The sequence below is a fragment of the Parus major genome, chromosome 7 (assembly GCF_001522545.3).
Source record: "Parus major isolate Abel chromosome 7, Parus_major1.1, whole genome shotgun sequence".
NCBI lineage: Eukaryota > Metazoa > Chordata > Aves > Passeriformes > Paridae > Parus > Parus major.
The window spans coordinates 1,722,174-1,743,797 of record NC_031776.1 but is presented as its reverse complement, the minus strand read 5'-3'; the positions used below and the strand labels follow the sequence as shown (position 1 = coordinate 1,743,797).

General features: G+C 43.5%; 1 protein-coding gene and 1 long non-coding RNA gene across 5 annotated transcripts in view; one reads left to right on the top strand and one right to left on the bottom strand.

Moving 5' to 3' along the window:
• IQCA1 (IQ motif containing with AAA domain 1) overlaps nucleotides 1-21,624 on the top strand; it is a 97,687-nt gene that overhangs the window by 58,390 nt on the left and 17,673 nt on the right. For all 4 annotated transcript variants that reach the window (XM_015634928.3, XM_015634930.3, XM_015634927.3 and 1 more), the window contains 7 exons: nucleotides 1,536-1,611; nucleotides 6,944-7,050; nucleotides 7,265-7,357; nucleotides 13,641-13,702; nucleotides 16,168-16,250; nucleotides 18,579-18,686; nucleotides 21,146-21,345. In XM_015634928.3, coding sequence (XP_015490414.1) covers nucleotides 1,536-1,611; nucleotides 6,944-7,050; nucleotides 7,265-7,357; nucleotides 13,641-13,702; nucleotides 16,168-16,250; nucleotides 18,579-18,686; nucleotides 21,146-21,345 — 729 coding nt within the window. The remainder of the gene's footprint in view (nucleotides 1-1,535; nucleotides 1,612-6,943; nucleotides 7,051-7,264; nucleotides 7,358-13,640; nucleotides 13,703-16,167; nucleotides 16,251-18,578; nucleotides 18,687-21,145; nucleotides 21,346-21,624) is intronic.
• LOC107207572 lies at nucleotides 7,899-14,252 on the bottom strand. Its single transcript, XR_004498247.1, has 3 exons — nucleotides 14,184-14,252; nucleotides 13,568-13,653; nucleotides 7,899-10,967 (listed from the first exon to the last, which is right to left on the bottom strand). It is a non-coding gene; the product is annotated as an uncharacterized LOC107207572 (long non-coding RNA).

The following is a 21,624-nucleotide window of genomic DNA, read 5'->3' as shown; positions in this document are numbered from 1 at the left end:
GCTGAGCATCCCTGAGTGCCAAACATGGGACACATTCCTGTCCTTAGTGAAACCCCTTAGGAAAATGTCCAGAGGAAATGTGCACTGTGCAGCCAATTCAGCTTTCCCTGCTGCTGAATGGGAATCAGCTGGTGTGGAGCTGCCTTTGGAAAGCCTCAGAAATAGATTGACACTCTCATTTCCACATTTCTGCTTAAATTCAAACATATATTGCTGGTTCAAGGGGCCTTAGCACATTTAAAACAGAACAAGCATGAACTCAATCCACTGGAAATCAAAAAATAAATGAAATGGTTTCAAAGGAAAAGTTCTTTTTATTATGTTGACTCTTAGGCTGTTAATTGAGGAGAGAGAGAACAGAACTGCAACTGTCCTTTAGACACAAGAGTGGGTTTGATTAAAATCAATTAAATTGACACAATGATATCCTTGACATCAGTGTATAAAATCACTGAAGCAAATAACTAAAACAATTCATTGCCCTATTTATAACAATAAAATGTTGATGTGTCCTGTGGTATTGAGAGGCTAAAAACAAATAACCAATTTTTAGGCTGGTTTGGAGGGAATTTGTTTGTTGGGTTTTCTAATAATTGACACATTTCCTCTCAGAACATCATGGTTTAATAATTTTCTAAAAAATACCATGGAAAAATGGTAAAAGAAGGATTCTGCCTACTGCAAATGATCCAAGGATGAAGGTCAAAGTGCCACACCCTGTGGAACTGGGAATACATCAGAGGAACTGAGGATCTACCCTCCAACTTCTTGTTTTACTTAACCAAAACACTTCTTGATGTTCAGTCAAGAACCTCCTGAGTCTCTTTCAAATGCTTCTCTAGGGTAAAAGTGATAAATGTATTTTGATTTTTCCTGTCCTTCTGGGCCCAAACTGTAATTACTGTAATAAAACTTAAATTAAAAACAAATATTTGATAACAGGGTTGCAATTGTACCTGCAGGCAGCAGATATGCCCCTAATTACAGGGTTTATTTAGGAAGGTGTTTAAAGTGCAGGAGCTGAACTTTATATCTTGCTGATAACAAGTGGTTTGCAGGTTATTTAGCAAAATCCTGATGCACCTTGTGCTGTCTTGTATAAATCCACATTCACCTCCTCCCCAAACAGTGATTTAATCTCCCTTTGTCAGCTGTTACCTTCATTACATCTTGAGACTTATGACTGATACAAGATGAAGAATCTTTGATAATTTTCTGGGAGGTTTTTCCCTCAGAAAAACTGGTTCAATGAAATAAAACTGTTTAGGGAATATGGCAATAGAAGCAAAAGTAACTGGAAAAATGGCATTTCAATTAAATTCCATTTAAATACTGCAAGTCTCCTACCAAAATTACATTTTCAAATAAGCTGGAGTTTAATCCCTTCTCTCATGGAGCAGCCTGGGCTGGTGGGAGGTGTCCCTGCCCATGGCAGGGGGTGGGATAAGATCTTTCAGGCCTTTTCCAACCCATCCCAGAATTCTGTGAAACAATGCTGTCAGCAATTCCTCTCTTCACTTTTCCCTCCAATCTAGGTAGTGGATCTAAGATGGAAAATTGGTCCAAGCAATTTCCTGTCGATACTGGAGGAAGGAAGCTCTCAGTACCAAGGTCAGTAGAAAAATATAACAATTCCAGCTGGAATGTTCTCCCAGATCAGATTAATTGGGATGTCATTCCTATAAGGTCAAGTGGGCAGCTGCCCAAACTATGGAACATTATAAAAATTAGGATGTTAGATTAAAAAATGGTGTTTAGGGAGTCTCTCAGTACCTCAGTCCTTCCAAGGAATCTGTCAAAACCATTGAGATAATCATGCAGGAAGGGACATTTCTGTGGGTGAAAGTGAACAAACTCGAAGCAAAGTGCTTCAATGCATATAAAAAAGGCATTTTAGGATTTTCTGAGGGCAACAAGAATGACATCAGAATAGCCAATAAAGCAAAAGCACAATACTGTGGATCAAGTTTCAGCATCAGTGTTTTCATACTCCTGTCCTGTCTCTTCCAAGAGTGAGAATCAAGGGGAGAGTCTGTGGATTCCTTGGCAGCACCCACAGCTACTCCAATTATTTTTGATTACATGTTTGAATAGGAGGAGCATCTTCTCAAGCAGAGGCACAAAAGTATGAATGCACTTGCTTCCTGCAAAGTGTGTGAAACTAAAACATAACCCAGACTTTCAGCAAGGGGCCTGGCTGGCTTGGTACCCCCAGAAGCAAGAATTTCTTAATAAAAATCATGAAAGGCCATTTAGTTCTTTTCCAGATCTCTTCTATCCTCTCCTCTGCTTTTGATCCTTCTGTTTATCTCTTCAAGACTTGTCTTCAGTGCTCACCCTGATTCACAAGTGAATGAGAAGTCTGGCACTTGAGTAAAGTGGAAAATGGGGTTATTTTTTGCTGTATCTCTGCAGATTCTGTTCTGATACAATGTGGAAAAGTATCTTTTCTGCTCTCGACTCTTCAGAGTTAATGCCTTGCTAAAATTCCTGATATGAAAAGTCTCCATTATTCCCTCCTGCTGACAAATTACTGGCATCAAGTTTTCTGCCTGATTTGAGCTGGCTGGAGAGAAAGAAGTGAACAACTTGCTAAATGTGCATCAGTAGTTCAGCCTGACCTCTGACTTGTAACAATTAGGATTTTCTTACACATTATAAATCACAGAGCAGCTTTCTGGCTAAAAAGGACCTTTGCATCCCATCTACTCTCAAATACCACGCCAGAACCCTGCTGAAGGCAGCAGGAGCTTTAGATAAGGATCAAATCCATCCACACTTCTTTCCATAGCTGGGCAAGGATGAAATGGCATCTTGAACTCCAAAGCAAGAGTGGGGCTCCCACCCAGCGATTCCCAGGGCAGGGAAGGAGCAGCGTGGAAGCAGCAGAAGGGAACAGGAGGGCTTTGCCTTGGAGGGAACATGCTTGGCTGTAAGCTCAGCACAGCACTGGATACCAGAGTGAGGAATAAAAACACCACAGAGGCTGATGGCTTACTCTGATAGCCATGGAGACTCCCAGATTTCACAGCTATCTCGTGTAATAAGGGCTTTTACAGGGGATGGGGGATTTGTCACCAAACTGTGTCTGAACACCAGCACTGCCATTCCCAGCAGACACCTGCTTCGAGCCCTGCAAACACAGAACTTTTCTGGGGTCATTCACACAGTGTGAGAGCCTCTGTGGTTCCCATTTCCCACTTAAACACCCACACATCTCCAGCCCATCCTGCCAAAGCTGGCAGCTACTCCCCAGCTCTGAAGGCACATGAGAAGGAGCCCTTTTCTGCACAGAGCACAACCAGAAACCCTCAGAGTGAAAAAGCTCTCTTGCAGGCTTCAAAGAATACCTGCAGTTCTGTCTTAGGCAGAGGAAGAGTCTATAAATGTGCAGTTAAACTTCAGGTAGGGTTTTTTTCCTCCTTTTCTCCTGGTGGACCTGCTCTATTTGACACCACACTTATTTTTAGTAAACAGCTGCTAATTCCTCCTTGCTCCACAATCCCCTGCCTCCTTCACAAGCACTTTGGGCTTTTCAACTGCAGGGCACTCACACAATACTAACCTGGGAGTCATCAAAATTATTTTATCTTTAATCTAACCATGGATTCTTTGGTCATCAGAATCAAATCTACAACAACATCAGCCCACACCAGTGCAAGCAGTCTCTTGTATTTTTAATTTTAGGCTGCTTTCTTCTCAGTAGCAGAAATATGCAGGAAAAAACTAGGTCTAAGTTTGGACTTTCTACTGAGAGCTTTTTTCCTAATCTTAAGTAGAAATAGGTCACTTGCTATCAGCATTTGCACAGAAGTTCAGATTTATTAGTGTAGAAATCTTGAAAACAAGATTGAAGCAACAGAGCTTGATTAAGAAATGTTTGTATCAGGAGTAATTCAAAGCCCCTTGTAAGTGTGTCTAAAGTTTATCTAAATGATAGCTGGCCAAACAACAAATATCTTTGTTTTGTCACACCCCCCAACACTCAATTTTGAGAAAATGTTCCCATCCCATGAAACTTGTGCTTTTATCCCTAGTTTACTTAAATAATTTTTAAAAATATAGATCAGTTTCGACAAAAACCTAAACATTTTGCTTACAAACCTTTTCACTCTGTGTTTTTAACATCTCTACCAAGCCAGAGCTGCTGCCTAAACTTCACTGGAATTCATGAAGCCTTTTAGCCTCCTAGAACTGTATCTGGCAGTTTTTCTGCTTGCCAAACTCCACTTGCCAAGCTCTAAAACCACTTATTTTAAATGATGTTGTTGGGAACTGCCACTTTGTGTGAGATCTCCTTTCACACTGGAATAGCCAGAGTTTATGTGGGGCAAATGTAAGGCTGAGCCATTACCTCCCTCTTCCTGGGGTGTATTTTTGCAGTGTGAAGCAGCAATGTGCTATTTTCCTCCATTCTGTAGATGACCAGTTGATATTTATGACTTGTTCAGTGTCACAGAGAATATCTGAGTTCAAATACTCCATGGTGTGTCCAAATATTCCTTTAAGGTGTGGTGATACTCTGTATTTTTAACCAGCCTTGAAAAGATTCAAATCCTTCTGCCAGGAGGTTCAAAGTGGTCATTTCAAGAGAAGCTTCATGCTTCAAATAAATATATTGCAATTGTTAGTCACAGCCTGTTCTCTGAAATTTTGGGATATTGGAGTTCCCTACTGGCCTGCAGAGCTGGGGTTCTGATTTAGGAGTGGTCTGGGCTGCCTCTGAGCCCTGAGCTAGCTATGCATATAAAACAATCCCAAAATAAGCACACACTATTTTAGAAAAGGTGACATAAATTTCACTGCATACACACAGGCACAGAAATAGCTCCTGGAGCTGGCTGACCCTGCCTGTAACAAAATACCAGACTCTGCTGACCAGCCAGTGAAAACATAACATCCTTAGCCTCCTGACCCCCCTATAAAATTAACTTTGAAACATTTTGTTGATCTATAAAAGAATAACAGAGCATCTAACACCTATGAGTTATTGATCTCTCTACTAAAATTAGGCACCTCTAACCCAGTGGTTAATATAACACTCAGACAATTCATTGCCAGGTAATAGCAGAGTCTGGGGGGACCCTCCCTGCTTTTGCCTGCAGTGGGTATTAACCACTAATCAATCTACAAAATGACAATAAACAATTATGAAAAAAAACAGAATAGAAAAACCTACAGATCCCTCTATGAAAAATAAATATCTAAAGCCTTGTACTCCTGTGAAAACACAGCACTTGCAACCTGTTGACCCAGTCAGGAAAGTGTTTAAAAATTCACATAACTCCTCTATAACATCCCTTTTCCCCAAGGCTGGAATTCCAGGCTGGAGGAGCTACCTCATAACTTGGGCAAATCAGCTTTTCCTCCTGAAATATTACATGACATCTGTCATGCCCTCTGTTGACCCACAAGTAATTGAAAGAAATTTAATGTCTGTACTTTGGGGTTTCTTCCAACACCAAAATATCCCCAGTCCTCCTCCATCCCCACCATTCTCATTCTCAGTGGTGAAATTAAGATTACTCACCTGCAAGAACTACTCCCTCTATAAACTTTGTAAAACTATAAATCCTCTGTGTGGAATTGGGCTCTGAAAATTTGTTGGGGAGGGAAAGAACAGCCAGTCTTAGATTAACTAAAACTTGGATGTTAAAAGCTTTCTGCATTTGCACAGTGCCTTCAGCAGGCAAGGGGTACAGGGGAAAATATCTGTACAAAACGGAGTCATAGAGGAGCCAATGTCTTAAAGTGGAAAACTGTCATTTCAAATCATTGGGAAATTGAATTAGCACATACAGCTGGAGATTAGCTGTCATTTAGGAAGATACAATCAGGGCTTCAAAGGCAAGATATGAATTGCCTTCCTTCAAATTAGCTCAAGAAGTGTAGGAAAAAAAGAGGTGTTTCCATTAAAGTAAGGCACTTAGCTAATAGCAGAGAACTCAGATATGCACCAAGCTCGTCAGACTTCATTTAGTTTTCTTTCTAAAGAGCAAATTGCAGTTTGCCTCAACAAAAATAACGAGCTGCACCTCAGGATCATTAGGTATTTTATCACAAATAGCTTTTTTTCCATCACCAGTTTCACAAATTTGCTGTGACTGGGTGTTAGGTCTCTCTATCACTTCTCCTTTGCACAGCACTTCAGAACAGAGGGGCTGGATCAGGTGGGCTTTGTCTTTTTTGGGAATAATTGCCTTTCAATTTCTGCATCGAGCTTATAATTCCCCAAAGTGAAGCCTCTGTGTGGCCTTGTGGGTCAGCTGCAGGTAATTGCTCTGTCACACTCCCTGTCCCCTCCCTCTCTCCCACTTCCACGTGCTCAGTGCTGGTTTTATTCCTATTCCAGTGCCCCTATTCCCATATTTCAGCCTCCTGGGCATCACTAGAAAGGCCAGGATGCAGCAGCTTTAACTGAGCCATGGGAGAACAGGGAAATTTGTGGTTTGAATTGACTCCCCTTCCTTTGGTCCCCAAGCCTGTGTCGTGCCAGCCAAGTGACACTGGTGGAGAGCACATCCTTCAGGGCAGGAGCCATCCCTGTGCCTTCTTCAGGGAAAGGATTTATTTCATTCTGCTAAACAGAATGAAATAATGCCAACATCAGGCACGGGACAGGGCTCCTGGAGATTGAGCACACTCCAGGCTTTCAGCTTTACAACCTCCAAATGACAACCTCACTATCCCATTATCCTCAGGAATTCTGATACCATTTTGCAACCCAAGGCAAAAGAAGAAATCCCTTAACCTCAAGATTTGCAGATCCTAACACAACGGGGCTCTGAACTTGCTAAGGGTCCCTAGAGCCTGCTACTTTCATACAGCTCATAATTTAATAAAAGCTGCCTACAACTACTCTTTCTTTTGCCTCCAGAAACAGTTGGAGAAAGCAATGGCTTCTGTAACTTTTTCCCTTTTTTTTCTTTCTTTTGGATAACAGTCTTTTGGGAGAACAGAGATAACAGATGGGATTTTCTCCAGGATCATGACCCGGAGCTGATCAAAGGAGGGGAACGGGAAGAAGTGGAGGAAGAGATCAGAGTGCAGGTGTGCTTACAATAGCAAGAGGACACTAATCATGTGCATTACCTGTGTATACTTTTCTCCAGCTGTAAGAACTGGCCCTGGCACAGACCTTCCCTCCTTCCAGAGTCCCTACTACCTGTTCTTTGCTTTCACACTTGTTCAGCTGAACAATTGTCTGGGGTGAGGCTGCAGAGCAGAAAACTGAGGAAGATTCCTCTGCGTTTGTCTTGAGCAGGTGGATGAAGTGATGCAGGAGAAACTGCTGAAGATCAAACAGGCTGTGGATGGAGAGACAGGTCCTCAGAGTAAAGCTGGGAAAGGTGAAAAGGTAAGAGCAGCAAGTTGGGAGAACTGAGGGGCAGTCACAATTCCCTACCCAGGTACGGTGGTGGTCAGTGCAAACCTCAGGTACAAATATCAAAAAGTCCACCCTAAACATTTACTGAATCTCAAGTCAGGAACATCTGAAAATCTCTTCACCTGTGGGTGTTTTCAGGGCCTTCTGCATTAGCTCTTGTTCTTTGTATAAATATTGCTCAGGACAAGTTGAGCTACTCCAGAGATAAATCACTATGAGGTATTTCAGATTTTCACCCTCCTGAAATCCTTGGATGCAGTCAAACAGCAAAATGGAAGCAATCCCTCTCTTCAGGCTGACCAGTTCAGATTAATAGTTTTCCAAGGAAAACAGGGATCTGGAGGCCAGTGAGTTTTCCAGCTGCTGGCTGTTTTTCCTCCAGGACTGGTTATTATGTTTCAAGACTGTACACCAAAAAAATTCCCTCGGAATGTTTTGATGTAACCTTTCATTTGTCTGTAACACCACATAGATCACACACAGCCAGGTACTCATTATGTTACTACAGCCTATGGAGGGGTTTGGGAATTTGCAATTAAGCCAAGTTTATTTAGGCATAAAAAATAGGTTAAATACCCCCAAAACACAGCACATGTCATGTTCACATCTAGTTTTACAGCATTGTCATATGAAGAATTCCACAGCTTGTGGTTCTCCAAAATTCCTTACCAAAGCATTTAAATTAGAGATCATGTCAGTGCAAAATAACTCAAAGCTTACACCCCACCACTCAATCAGCAGATCCACTTAAAACCCTCAGGGCAAATAGCCAACCCTAATCTCATGCTGTATTTCATTTCTGTAATACCTTTTAGCATGCAAATACTTGCTGTTGCTCTACTTCTACTCAAATTATCTTTAAAAATGCCTTTTTCCCTGACAAATGCCCAGGGACAATCTAACAAGAAAAGACTGGGGCAGCCCTGAAAGCTGATCCCAACTGGATTCCTAAATCTGTTTCAAAAATAGGTTGAGGGCTTAAGATATACAGACAAAACATTGCAAAAATCTCCCCCAAGTTTTCATGGGCAGACACATTTAGATCAGCTGGCCAGTGCCCTGCTGCAAAATGTCACACTGGAATTACAGAGCTTTATGTTAGGGCTGGGTTGGGTTGGTTTTTTTTCCTTCAATGTAGTGTTGGAATAGCTTAGGGTGGAGGGAGATTATTTAACTTCTATTTTCCCAAGTTGTGCCAGTAACCTGAGAGAATGAGGCAGGAAAAGAAGTAGTAATTAGATAATACCAATTCCATAAAGATTTCATCTTAAAAAAGCCCCACCCAAGCCAAAACAGTTCTATTTGAGGACTGGGGAACAAAAGGAACGATGCAGTGTTAGTCAAAACACATCTTCCCTGTGCAAAGCCATTTAAAATGTCCATTCAGCACTGGCAAAGGCCTTTTCCAATTAGTATTTGCATAAATATCTCAGTCATAAACCAAACCAGTGCATACCTGTGCACATGGACTGCAGATCTGCTTTAGGATAACCTGGTCTACATAATAAGAATAATATGAGCTGGAGAGTTGTGGAAATACCTCGTTAATTTATTATTCAGCAAAAAAATCTCTAATCTTTCAATCCACATAGGAGGTCCCACATGTCTCCCCCTCAGTTATGCAGTATATAACAGGTGATTGTTTCAGGTTCTCATTGTAGCTAGGAGCAGGTCTGGAGTGCAGTGTGAAAAATCCCCCTGCCAAAACAAAAATAAAAAGGGGGATATTCTGCATTCTCAAGAGAATTCAGCATTCTTCAGAGAAATCAGACTTTTTCCTGTGCTCTGGCACTGGGCAAGGGGCAATGAATGGGTAATTTCTTTAGGAGAATTTTCACAGGTGGAATTTTATGTCTAGGGACCATCATCACAAATTCCACCTGTGATGCCACATTTAGCCATTCCCTCTGTTTTAGGGAGGGATTTCTTCTGCTCTCTTTGTCAGGGAATTGTCCCTACCAGAGGCAGGTGTTCTGTGCCTTTCCAAGCCTTAATATGAGTTCCCAACTCAGAAAATTTCTGTCAAATCCATATTAAAAACAAAAATCTGGGCTTTGACCCACAGGAACCAATCTGAGTTTTCAAGTCCCTTTTGTGGTGAACACAGCAAGGACATTTTGGATTCTAAAGGGAAATTTCTCCTCTCTAGTCAGTGTTCCAGACAACTCCTAGCTTTAAGAAAAACAATATATAACATCTCCAAGCCTACCCAGAGCCACTCCTTTATTTCTGTAAGTACTTTATCATTGATTCCCAAACCTTCAAATACCACTTCCTGCTAAAAGCTGACACTTAACCCTACCAAGAACTGCTCTTAGAGCTCCTGAAGATAAGAATCCCATTTGCCAGCTTTGTGGAAGAATGAACTTGAGTGAAAAAAATTGTTCTTCTCGTGACAAGCGGGTCTCCAGAGCAGTAGACTGATCTGGAAATAACAAAACTCATTAGATTGCAGTTAATACTCACTAAACCACACTGCTGGGGTCAGAGATTCTGTGCCTCTTTCCAAGCTGGAAGCTTCCCTTACCCACAGACTGTCCCACCTCTATGGCCCAGCATAGACAGAGTGTCCTGGTTAAGAGACACACTGTGCTGGACCCTCATTCTTCCAGATAGCTCCTGCTCCAATGACTGTCACTAGAAAGGGGATGAGGATACAACAGAAACAGAGGAATGGAGGTCATTTTCCTTCACTTGGCACAGTGGCAGCTCATCCCTGCCCAGCTAGGAATCAGCAGGTTGGGACTGGGAGCACTGGGAATGGACAGGCTGGGAGATGTCCTCTGAGTGAGGAACATGGCAGTCACTGACCTGGAAGTTCCATTTAAGAGCTTATCAGAGTGCTTTCTCTCAAGCCCATTGTGCTGCTTTTCCTGCTCTGCTCCCCCAAGGATTTATTTCTGATCCCCACTGCAGGTAAAGCAATACATTGGAAATGAGCACACCCACACATACACAAAGGCATGGCCAGGATTCAGGAGGGGGAAAAAAGAGACACAGAAAACCCAGGAAAGGGGGACATGAGAACCTAAGTGTGGAAGAAAACTTGCTTCACAGCTTTGGAGATCCCTTCTGGGTGAAACTGGGCAGAAGCAAAGCACAAAGGGCTGTGACAGAAATATCAACAAGAGAAAAGCCATAGAGAAGGAGGCCAGAAGAGAAGCTGGGTGAGAACTGAGGAAAGGCTGGGTTTGAGGGCTGTGATTCCCAAGCCCTGCTGGATTTCCTTTAACTGCTGCACCCAGAGCTCTCAGCCAGCTGTGGGATCTGTAACCTCTTTGGATGCTGTGCCTAAATCCAACAGGGATTGCAGATCAGAGTCCCTCATTCAGCAAGTTTATTAATCAGCAGGAACATCTTTGTCTAAGCACTTTTTCAGTGTAAGTGTCAGAAGCTGCTTGTTTTATCTCAGCACTGCCAGAAAAGGCTTCTCACCCCAGGCCCAGTGCAAATCTTCACTTGCTCAGCCTCCCATCTTAACCATCTCACAGGATCCAAGGAATCCACTGAAATGTATCAGCTGCTGGTTTCCCTTAAAGCACAGGAGCACTCTCCTCTTGTTACTTTTTCACCAGTGAACCTGCAAGAAACACAGAAAGGGATTTGTTACAACAGCATCTAGGGACAAGGAGGAATGGCTTCAAACTGAGAGTAGGTTTCCATGGGATATTAGGAAAAAACTGCTCCCTGTGAGGGTGGGCAGGCCCTGGCACAGGGTGCCCAGAGCAGCTGTGGCTGCCCCTGGATCCCTGGAAGTGTCCCAGGCCAGGTTGGACAGGGCTTGGAGCAACCAGGATAGTGGAAGGTGTCTCTGCCCATGGCAGGGGTGGAACTGGATAACCTTCCACACCAGCCATTCCATGATTCCATGACCCATGGTGGCTGTAGCTGCAGCCAGGACTTGTGAGATCACAGCCAAAGGGTGACACAGATCCTCCAGTTTCAACAATTTCCCTCAGTGAGACATTTGGATACCCTTCTCCCTCCTGGTGCCATTCCAGCAGCAGACAGTGCTCTGGAATTTGGTCTGAAATCAGGTTCTTGTGTGCTCCAACCTCTGAGCTACCCACAGCATTTTGCTGAGCCCACACAGCAAGAGGAGCCACCCCACTGGCACAGGAGACAGCCCTGTGTCCCCACCAGCTGCCCCTGATGCAGCTCCCTTCATGGGAATTATCAACTCAGAAAATCACCAAGTCAGGGGGTGGCTGCACAGAAGCTCAACAGACATTTCAGAGAGAGAAGCAAGGAGATTTCCATTATAAATGATGAGCGTGTTCACATTCATTAAACATTATCATTTTCTAAATAAAAGCCGTTCCCAGTAAGACATTTTGGAGGCAAGCCATTGTCTACAATTCATATTTGCCCTTATCACATCTCAGCCTGTGCCAAATTCCCCACAAATGCTGTTGTTAATTAGGAAAACACATTTTTCCTCCACACAGTTCATTTTTGTTTTGCTCTGGAGTTACTTTATTGGTGAAGCTGCCTTGAGGACAATACCAGTTGGCCAATAAATTCAACATATGCTTAGCATCTTTACTTAGGTTGAAACAAGCTTTTCTTCCCAGTCAGACCCAAATATATGTAATTTCTGGTTTGTTGGAGGAGAGGTTAAAAAGACAAAACAGGAGGAACAGCAAAAATAAACCAGTGACAGCCTCAATATTTCTGCAGTTGTTAAAACAGCATGGCATGTGCTTTCTTCTTCCCATTCCCTTTCTTCAAAGCAAAATCCCCCTGGCACATTTGGATGAATATCTGCTGCCAAACTTCTTTATGTAAAGAAACCCAAGGTATAGTTCTCCAAATGCAGAGTTGTTTGCATTATCCTAACCCAAAATGTAAAAACATCTCATTTTCCCAGTTGGCTGATCCATATAGTGCTGGCTTTCAGCTGCATTTTCATCTGGATTATCTTTGTGGCATCATAAACAGTAACAGGTGATCGAACCACAGGTTACTTATGTTGTGTCTATCCTTGAAAACCCAAAATCCATCTATTCCTGAAGGCTGCTGATCTATTCTGTGAAAAAGCCCAGCATTTTCCAGATAATTGGATAGGATTTTTTAAACTCAACAACACAGCCTCCAGAGCTCTGCAGAAGTATTCACTATTATATAAAAAAAAGCAAAGTAAATGGTTGTATTCCCAGGAAAGCGAACATAAACTTTTAGAAAGAATAAGCTGTCTTGTTCAACTAAGCATTTAAGCACGTGCTTAAATTTAAGTTGTTGGAGAAATCCCCTGGTGCACCAAGGTTTCTGTGTAAACAGTTCCAATCCTGGAGTGCTTTGCAGGACTGGAGCTCAGACACCAGTGGTGGGCACTAACGTGGATTAATGATGCCCTCTCCACACTACTAATTATCCCTAACCATATTTATGGCTCCTGAGCTGTAATTAATGGAGGGGTTTGACAAGCCTGAGTCACATCTTCCTTATTTATGTTTGGCACGAGTTGTTTTGTAATGTGTAAAGAAATGAGGCACACGAGTCAAAAATCTTTCTGTGGTGAAATGGTGGTGAAAATGTGAAAAGAGCAGGTTGTGTTTTTCTGCCCTCTTCCAGCTTCTTCCCTGAGGCATTAGGAAAGAGAAGGTTGTCCAGTTGTTAGGAGGGTAGCCAGAGTCTCAGGAGCTTTTCCCCTCAGGGAAGCTGCTTATATATATTTACTTCAATATATAGATAATTATTTTTAATTTTTTTTTTAAAAAAGGCATAAACAGTCTCTGGAGCAGCTACTTAGACCCCACACCCTTTTCCTTCCTGCTTCCTTCTTGAGCAAGGGCCATATCCCCCCTCACCCACAGAACTGTGCTCTGGAAAAATCATGGAATAAGAATCACACAATTGGAAAAGGTCTCTGAGAGAGATCATGAGTCCAACCCTTAATCTGCACTGCCAAGGCCACCATTAAACCCTAGTGCCACATCCACACAGCTTTTAGATCCCTTCAGGCTTGGGGATGCCACCACTGCCCTGGGCATCTGTGCTAATTAAAAAAAACCAAAACAGTCTAATATCCAAGCAAAAGGAAGGAGAGGAACTTTTTCCCTTGCAGTAAAATGACTCTGGGATACTTTCCTGTGTAGCAGTGGGACTGCTGTTTAAGGATATGGTTTTTCCCTCTGGGCTACATTCAAGCATTGAAACATTGGCTGTTCTGGCCCTCACCTTGCTTCAGTACATTCAAAAACATTTCTCTCTGCTAAAGTCACTAATTCCTGCTTGCTTGTGTGGTCCTCAGGGAAGCAAGATACCTGCAAAGAAAAAGATACCAGAGCTGGAGAGAGATCTGACTCCTGACAGGTAAAGAGAACTCCCTGCATTAGGTCTCCAATATCAACCTTGGTTTTCCTCATCTTCACCAACAAACACAAGCTAAAATCCCCACTGTGCTATCACACACCACCAGGACCAGTCCCATCACCTCCAGGCAGGTTAATTCCAGTTTGCAGAGCTAAGCACATGGAGCATTTCAGCAGGATATTGGCCCTGTGTGCCTCTTTTCCCCTCTCTGCAGGTGCAGCAGCACCTGGCTGCTTTGTTGACTGTCAGATTTTCCATCCCAGCTGGAGCCTGATAAGGGAGGCTGCAGACAGGCCCTGCACTCCATAAATCCCCCTTCATGGCTGTGGGTACATGTCATAAATCAGTCTCATGGGTCAATAAGAGTCCTGGCAGACCTGGCCACTTCTTGTGGACCTTTGCTCTTTCAAACACTCTTTATTTGGAGGATGTGAGAGGATTTCCTCTTCTGCTCTGCAATTTCCAATGAGTGCTGTCTTACCTGACAATCCAGCCATTTTTCACCAGTGCACACACCACAGGGTCCAGCTGATCCAGGAGCAGGGCTGGAAAACAGCACAATGACAAAGACAATCAGTGAAATTCACCCCACAAACCCATTCCTGCAAGAACAGCAAGACCCAAACTTGATCATTTGGGTGCTGGCACCACACAATCAGCCAATAATCTCTTTACCTGCTTTAAAATAAATTTAAAAAAAAAAAATCTCAAAAAAGCAAATATTTCAAATCCGTGTCTCATGGATTATAGCAGAGCAGGACCTCTCCTACAGAACAGTGCCAAAGTCTAAGAAGGATGTGTATATTCCCTGCTTTTAAAACTGCTCTTGCACATACCTGCTTCTTTATATATAAACTTAGCATGCAGCCAGCTGAAAACATGAGCTTTCTAGTAGCTGGCTTTTTATCTGGCATTTTGGCTCCATGCTTTGCTCTTCCCTGCTGAGCATTTCAGAAATAACCCAGAGAGGGGATGAATAACTCAGATTCAAAATCTCCATTTGGGCCCAGCAAAGGGGGCACAGGGGGCTTCAGCCAACAAAGTCTGGTCACATCACACTCCCTTGGAGGAGGCTCAGGACATGCATCATTTAACTGGCACAGTAAAAATAATATACCAGGAAAAGTACAAGTCCTGCTCCCACCAGAGCTGCCAGGCTAGTCCCATTCCACCTTCTGCCTGTTTTATGATGCATTCCCAACATAAAACCACTGAGGATGAAAGCAAGAGTCAGAGCAGCAAAATCAACCTCGTTGAAGGTGCATTAAATTTTGGATTTGCTTATTGCTATTCCTACATTAATTGTGCTACTAAGACTGCATAAACATAAAACTCCTCAGCTGAAATGGAAAAAAGGCTGCAGACCTCAAATTATACCTGTAGGTTTATTAACCAGCTGAGGGGCACTATTAAATATATTTATTGTAGCCAGACCAGAACATCCCAATTAAGAGAGGTGAGAAAGACAGAATAATTGAGGGGAAAGAATGTGAAAGGTGTGCAAAAACACTGAGAGACCTGAAAAGATTAAAATCAGTATTGTTTATGCTGTCAATACACTTAAGAATTTCTGACAGGTTTATTCAGCTTACATCATCCTGGAAGCAGTATGACTCTATAAAATCAAGTGCCAAAAGTGTCATTGAAATTAATACTTAGAATTCCAAAAGAGAGTGTAGAGAAGATCCACATCAATAGAAAAGCACACACAAATTTAAGTGTTTTAACTCCTTCATTATTGGGATCTACTTTCACCCACTAATGGAGACAGGGAGAAGCTTCCACTGGGGAAGTTCTGCCCATTTCATGGAGCCCCAGACTGGTTTGGGTAGGGCAGGAACCTTAAAGCCCATCCAGTTCCACCTCCTGCCATGGGCAGGGACACCTTCCACTGTCCCAGGTTGCTCCAAGCCTGTCCAGCCTTGGACACTTCCAGGGATCCAGGAATGTTTTTTCCCGATCCCCCTCTGGCCAGCCTGACCTCAACACTGCTGGATCTGAGTGAGGCATTCCCGGCGTGTTCCCGGAGAGATGAGGCTGTCTGTTGCCAACACAATAAATTCCAAGAAGAATTAATGAATTAGTACTAATTGGAGAGCTGAGTGAATAGGTATAGTAGTGTTAGGATTGCCATTATTGTGTAATTTCACAATAATTTCCCGGTAATTGATATTAATGAATGAGTCCATTACACAAGTCATAACTGATCTGGCATCACCTGGAAATGGGTAAATGGAGTCAGCAGGAGAGGGGGACCCAGAGAGTGAGGGAGGGAAAGAGATTCCTCACCACGACACACAAAGCTGTGCTTATTGATTTCACATTGATGGCACTAATCACTGCTGCCTCTGAGCCACAAAGTGCATTTATAAAGCTGGGAAAACATAAATAACTCTCAGGCTGGCTCAGTTGTGAGAGGTCTGAGCTTTTCCTGACTCCTTCTGAGTGATGTCTCCTGCCTGCAGGACCATTGATTCCCTGTACCAGGAACTTGCAGAAGAAGGATTGCTCATCAGAGTCAAGAACGTGAATCTCTCTGACTACATTGGTAAAGTACCCCTCTTTAATGTGGTGTTTGATCCAACCTCCAGCCATTCCACCTCCACTCACCCCCATTTCAGTCAACACCGAGTTCAAGAGTCGCTGCACTTTGAATATCTAAAGCCAGGTATGCAAATCAAGTCTGTTTCTGTGGGCTGCTCAGGACCTTTCACTTCTGCTACTGAGCCCAGGACCTGTTTGCAGAGCTGGTAACTCCAGGCAGTAACACCTGGGTGCCCTGAATGGTTGTGGATGTCACAACCACTCTGAGGCAGAACCAGAGCATCCTTTAAGGAGCAGTGGCAAGACAGTGCAAGGGGTCATGATCCATGCAGAATATTTCCCAGACAACAGCAGGAACTGTACCTCCAGCTTTTGTTGGTTGAGCAGAGAAGGCCCAGCCCCTCCCCTGCACCTCCCTGACTGCCCATGAACTTTGAGCAGTGCTTTGAGGCATATCTGGCCCTTCATTTCAGTAAGACATGTCTCTGCCTAGTTCTGCATTTCACACTTCTCTTGTCTGGTTTCTGTTACCTGCAACTGCAGCCAGACCTGTTTAGCTATGCTTTACAGAGAAAAAAGGGGTTATAAAAACCCCAAAGCCCACATTTTCAGACTTTAGAGGGGTGTAGCACCATGTCCACAAACACAGTGAAATCACAGCAGGATTCAGGTAGTTTCAAAAGCCATGGTTTGAATTTGCAGCTATCCAGAAGCAGTAGTGCTACAGCTGATGCAAGGCCAATACAGAAAAGACAAATTCTCTTCTATCACCCCCAAATGCTATGTTCATATAAACTCTTAAAAGCACCAGTTCAGCCTCCAGAGCCTCTGCCCATTCCTCTGAAGAGTAGTTAATTCTCTGAATTAACAAGTGTCCCATCCATTTCATGCTCATTAAACACCATGAAGTAAAGGAAGGTTTTCCTTCTTCCTTTGTTCTCCTGGCCTATCAAGGTCACTTTGGTCCAACAAACATTCCCCCCTCACCACCACTTTTAAAACAGCACATCTCCAACAATTTTATGAAATCCAGAAAACCTCTTGGAGGGTCCCAGGACACACTCAGAGCCTGCAGAGAAAGGAGTCTTCATCTGCTCAGCCTTGCAGGGCTGCAGCCTCAGGAAGGTCACTTGCAGTTCCTGGGGAAAGGACAAAGAGTGGAACTGTGCTACACAGCCAGGAAAGGCACCGAAATGTCCCCCCTCTATGACAAACTGACATCACTGAACTAATTTTCTTGGTGACCTTATCTAAATTAGTCAGAGAATATCCACTGTGATTTATGTGCAGTTGCAATTAAACCCTTTGATACCTTCTAATTAAATCTGTGAAGATTAATTCCTATCCCGTTCTTTTGATTTCTCCTTAAATAAAAGATAAAACCTGAAATTAATTTTTCTTCAGAGGGGAGGGGGCAGTTGCACCAGGGCTTGTCTGCCTTTTTTGCCCCCAAATTATACCTCCACTTTTGCTCTTAACCACTGCTAATTTACCCCTGCTCCAGAGGCCTCTTGCCCTCTGCCTTTTTATCAACAGTAAAACATAATATATTATTATTTTTCAATAATAATCACCATAATTACATGTAATTTATGCTAAAAATAATCACTGACTACACATCACAACTGGTTTTCCTGCTTGTGGCCCATCCCCTTGTATCTTTGTTCTCCAGCATTTCTTGGATATGGACTTCGACAGGGCAAGCAATGTGATTATAGCTCTATAACCAGAGCCAAAGCAAGATTAAATCGTTTCAGTTCACATCAGGGATTTTTCATTTTCTTGGGTTGTTTTCTGGAGGTTCTTTTTTGAACAAAAAAAAGGCTGGGGTGGGGGGAAGAGGTGAACTGCAAAGCAGAGAGCCCCACCAAATGAGGTGACACGCTTACGCGACTAACACAGCGAGGAGCTGAGATGGGACCCAGCCAGGGAAAAGCTTGTTAAAATAGCTTTCCCCCCTTTTTGAAATCCTTCTGAGAGTGCATGGTTCACTGGGATTCTAGCCCTGCAAAATCCCAAATCCAGGAATCAGCCAGCAGTGTGATTTATGGTGCTGCTAATGATTCTTCTCCACAAAGTTGCTTTAAAAGGTTACTCGAAACCGTCTGCTCTCTGCTGAACAACTTCCACAGCTTGTTCAGCTTAAATTTTCCTTTGCAGTTCACCTTTCTCAGGGCCACATTCCACCAGAATATTGCCCAGCTTGAGTCCCTGAGCCTGGCTTTGCTGAGTGTGTGCTACATCCCTGCTCTGTGGCAGCTCCTCATTGCCTGAGTTATGCTTTTTACAGCAACGGTGTCACATTTATTGAGCTCCTGCTTCCTCCTCACAGGCTACTACGACTGTCTGAGGAGCATCCCCCGTGGGACAGGTGCCCAGCCCATGCCCTCCATCCCAGAAGTCAGACAGCTGGTGACACTCTATGGAATATTGCCCTTGGGTAAGAGCACACCAGAGGGCAAAACACGCTGGGGCTTTGCTTCCTGTCAGAAACGTGCATTTTACTGGCTTTGGCAGGGCTTGATTAGTCGTAATCTGAAGCATTTTGCAGTCTAATTGTTTTTCAATGAAGCCTTCAGAGTGAAGGCTGGATCATTTTAACAGCACAGAAAGGCAGGTATCGCCTCCCCAGCCCATCTCTGTCTGCATGGCAACAGTTTGTGAATGGCAGCACATAAAGGGAAACCACTTGGGAAAGATAATAACTAAAACAAGCTCCACTGATCAAAATTAATCAAGTTAAGGGAAGGGCTAAGGTTGCAATTTACCTTTTACAAGCTGGCTAATGTTACTCAGTGCAGCACAATGCAATCATTGAAGGAATTAGTCTGGATACATTTTGTACATTGCAGAAAACACTTGCAAATGCCCTTGCAGTTGTAATGCCAGGCTTAGCTAATATCTAGCAAGGCTTTGCTGGGTCAGGTTGTTTGCTTTTAATGTAAAATCTGTCCCATATTTCACTTGGGAATGGCATTATGCCAAGCTCCAGGGATTGCAAGTGCCTGTCTTGGGGGCCTTTACTCAAAACCTCATTCGTGTCCCTTTCCACTCCTGATTGGATTTTCCAGCCTCAATTACTTCAGTTGGATCCTTTTCCATTCCTGAGTGGATCTCAGGGAGGTTTTAACTAGGCATGTCCAGCCCCAGGCTGTGTCGGTGTCTGCTCATCCCTTTTAGAGGGCAAAATCACCAACATCTGCCCACCTCCCTCCCTGGAAAACAGAGCAAAACTGACACTGAACTTCTGCTTTTCCCTCCTTCCAAAGGCCAGTGCTCAGGTTATTCTCTCTCCACCCTGGAACACCCTCAGTGTTTGGGGTAAGCCCTCAGGGGCTGGCTGAAGGTGTGACTGCAATCAGCTGAGAGAGCTCAGCAGTTATCCCTGTCTGCACAATGTATTCCACATAACCCCAAACTCCTCCAAAGCTGTGTTTTGACACCATCTAATCTAGGGCAATCAAGCCCTGAAACACCCCTTAATCAAGAGAAACCATACAATTTATGCCATTTATACAATTGGCAAAAATTCTACAGAGAGGAGACCCTGGACTAGTTAAGCAAACAAAAGGTATTTGCAAGAGCAGTTTGAAAAATATGCCTTTGAGTAAGAAAAGATATTAGATGAGCCAAATAAAAAAGGTACAGGAATGGTTTCACCTATGGGGTGATACGTTACGGATGACATTTCACTTAATCCGTCTCCAAACTAGTTCATCATGAGATAATTGTGTATCACAGAAGTGAAAGTTTTTCTCAAAATAGCCACCCAATGGCAAGGAAAGCTCCAGCTTAAATGGCATTAAGAAAATTATAAGCAGCTGAAAGGAGAAAGAATAGTTGAAGCTATACTTCATCTTTAACACAGAGGAGTCTGCTGCTCCCCTCCTAATAAATCTTTGTGCAATAGTAATGGATTGCTATGGAATGGCCAAATATTAATAAAGCCTGGGTGGCTGACAACTTCCTACACCCTGCACCGTGCTGGAATAATGGCATTTGTCTCTGTGCTCAGTTCACTGCCATTTATTTGGGATGTTAAACCATTAGGACTCAGATAACCACCCTGATTGGATTTGTTTTAAATAGCAGCTGTCCCCATTAACCCAGAGGGCTTCTCCAGGCTAAGGCAAAGGCTTCTTCTGCAGCCCAGCAGTTCTGGGGCCAGTTCCACTCCCACAGTCTGATGGACACCGGTCTGAGACGCCTCCAAAAGCAGTGGATGCTCAGACAGATTTCCAAATACGTGTCAACACCACCACTATTGACACAGCACATCTTTAGGCATCGAGGCAAAGTGGGCATGGGCTCCCAGTGGCCATGGATAAAACATTTGACATTTCCTGCCACTCCCACCTCTGGAGGTTCACCTGTCCCCAGTTCATGTGGTGACAGCTGCAGGGGAGACAAGTTCCATCCCCATCAGCCACCTAAATCCATCTGTGCTTGTGTTTTCCCAATGTGAGGCTTTCCCAGGTGATGGATCATATTTGTCACAGCCCAGGATGAATTTACCTGGAGCATCCATGGAGACAAAGTGTGGAAATGCTGAGCAGTCACTGCTGCAGGCACAGCAAGGGAAGCACAGCAACCTTGGCACTCGCATTTGCTCCAGTCTCAAAATCATTCTTCTAGCTCACATCAGTTTAAAACTGAAGTTTTCCCATCAGAAGGTACAAATAAGGGTGGATGAGTCTTGCTCCAAACAGAGATGTGAAATCTGCTGGGCTCTCAGCTCTGGTTATCCAGAATTGCACTCAAGAGCACTCAGGCCATAGTAAGGAAACAATTAATTCACGTTATCAATTATTTATGGTGAATAAAAAAGGAGGAATCATTCCATTACCTTTATGGCAGATTTAAATGAAAGCAATAACAGTGCCTTATGACTTTTTACAGGTTCCCAGATCGTCCATGAGAATGCTCCTTTGGTGAAATCCCTGTTGCTGGCAGGACCTGCTGGTGTTGGAAAGAAAATGTTGGTCCATGCCATCTGCACAGAAACAGGAGCCAACCTCTTCAACCTCTCTCCTTCCAACATTGCTGGGAAGTGTCCAGGCAGGGATGATGTCATAATGATGCTTCACATGGTTCTCAAGGTGATCCAGTTCTTTTCTGGCCAAACAGGGAATTGTAGTTTCTCCATAACAAGGAACATCCACACCTTGGGCAAAGCTGCTCAACCCAATTTGGAATTCCTTCCCTGCCTTCAAGTGTTCAAAACATCAGCAGGAATTTGTCCATGGAAAGGGCTGCCAGACCTTGGAAGGGGCTGCCCAGGCAGTGGTGGGTCCCCATCCCTGGGGTGTCCAAGGATGTGGCACTCAGTGCTCTGGGCTGATTGAAAGGTGATGATAAGTCAAAGGTTGGACTTGATC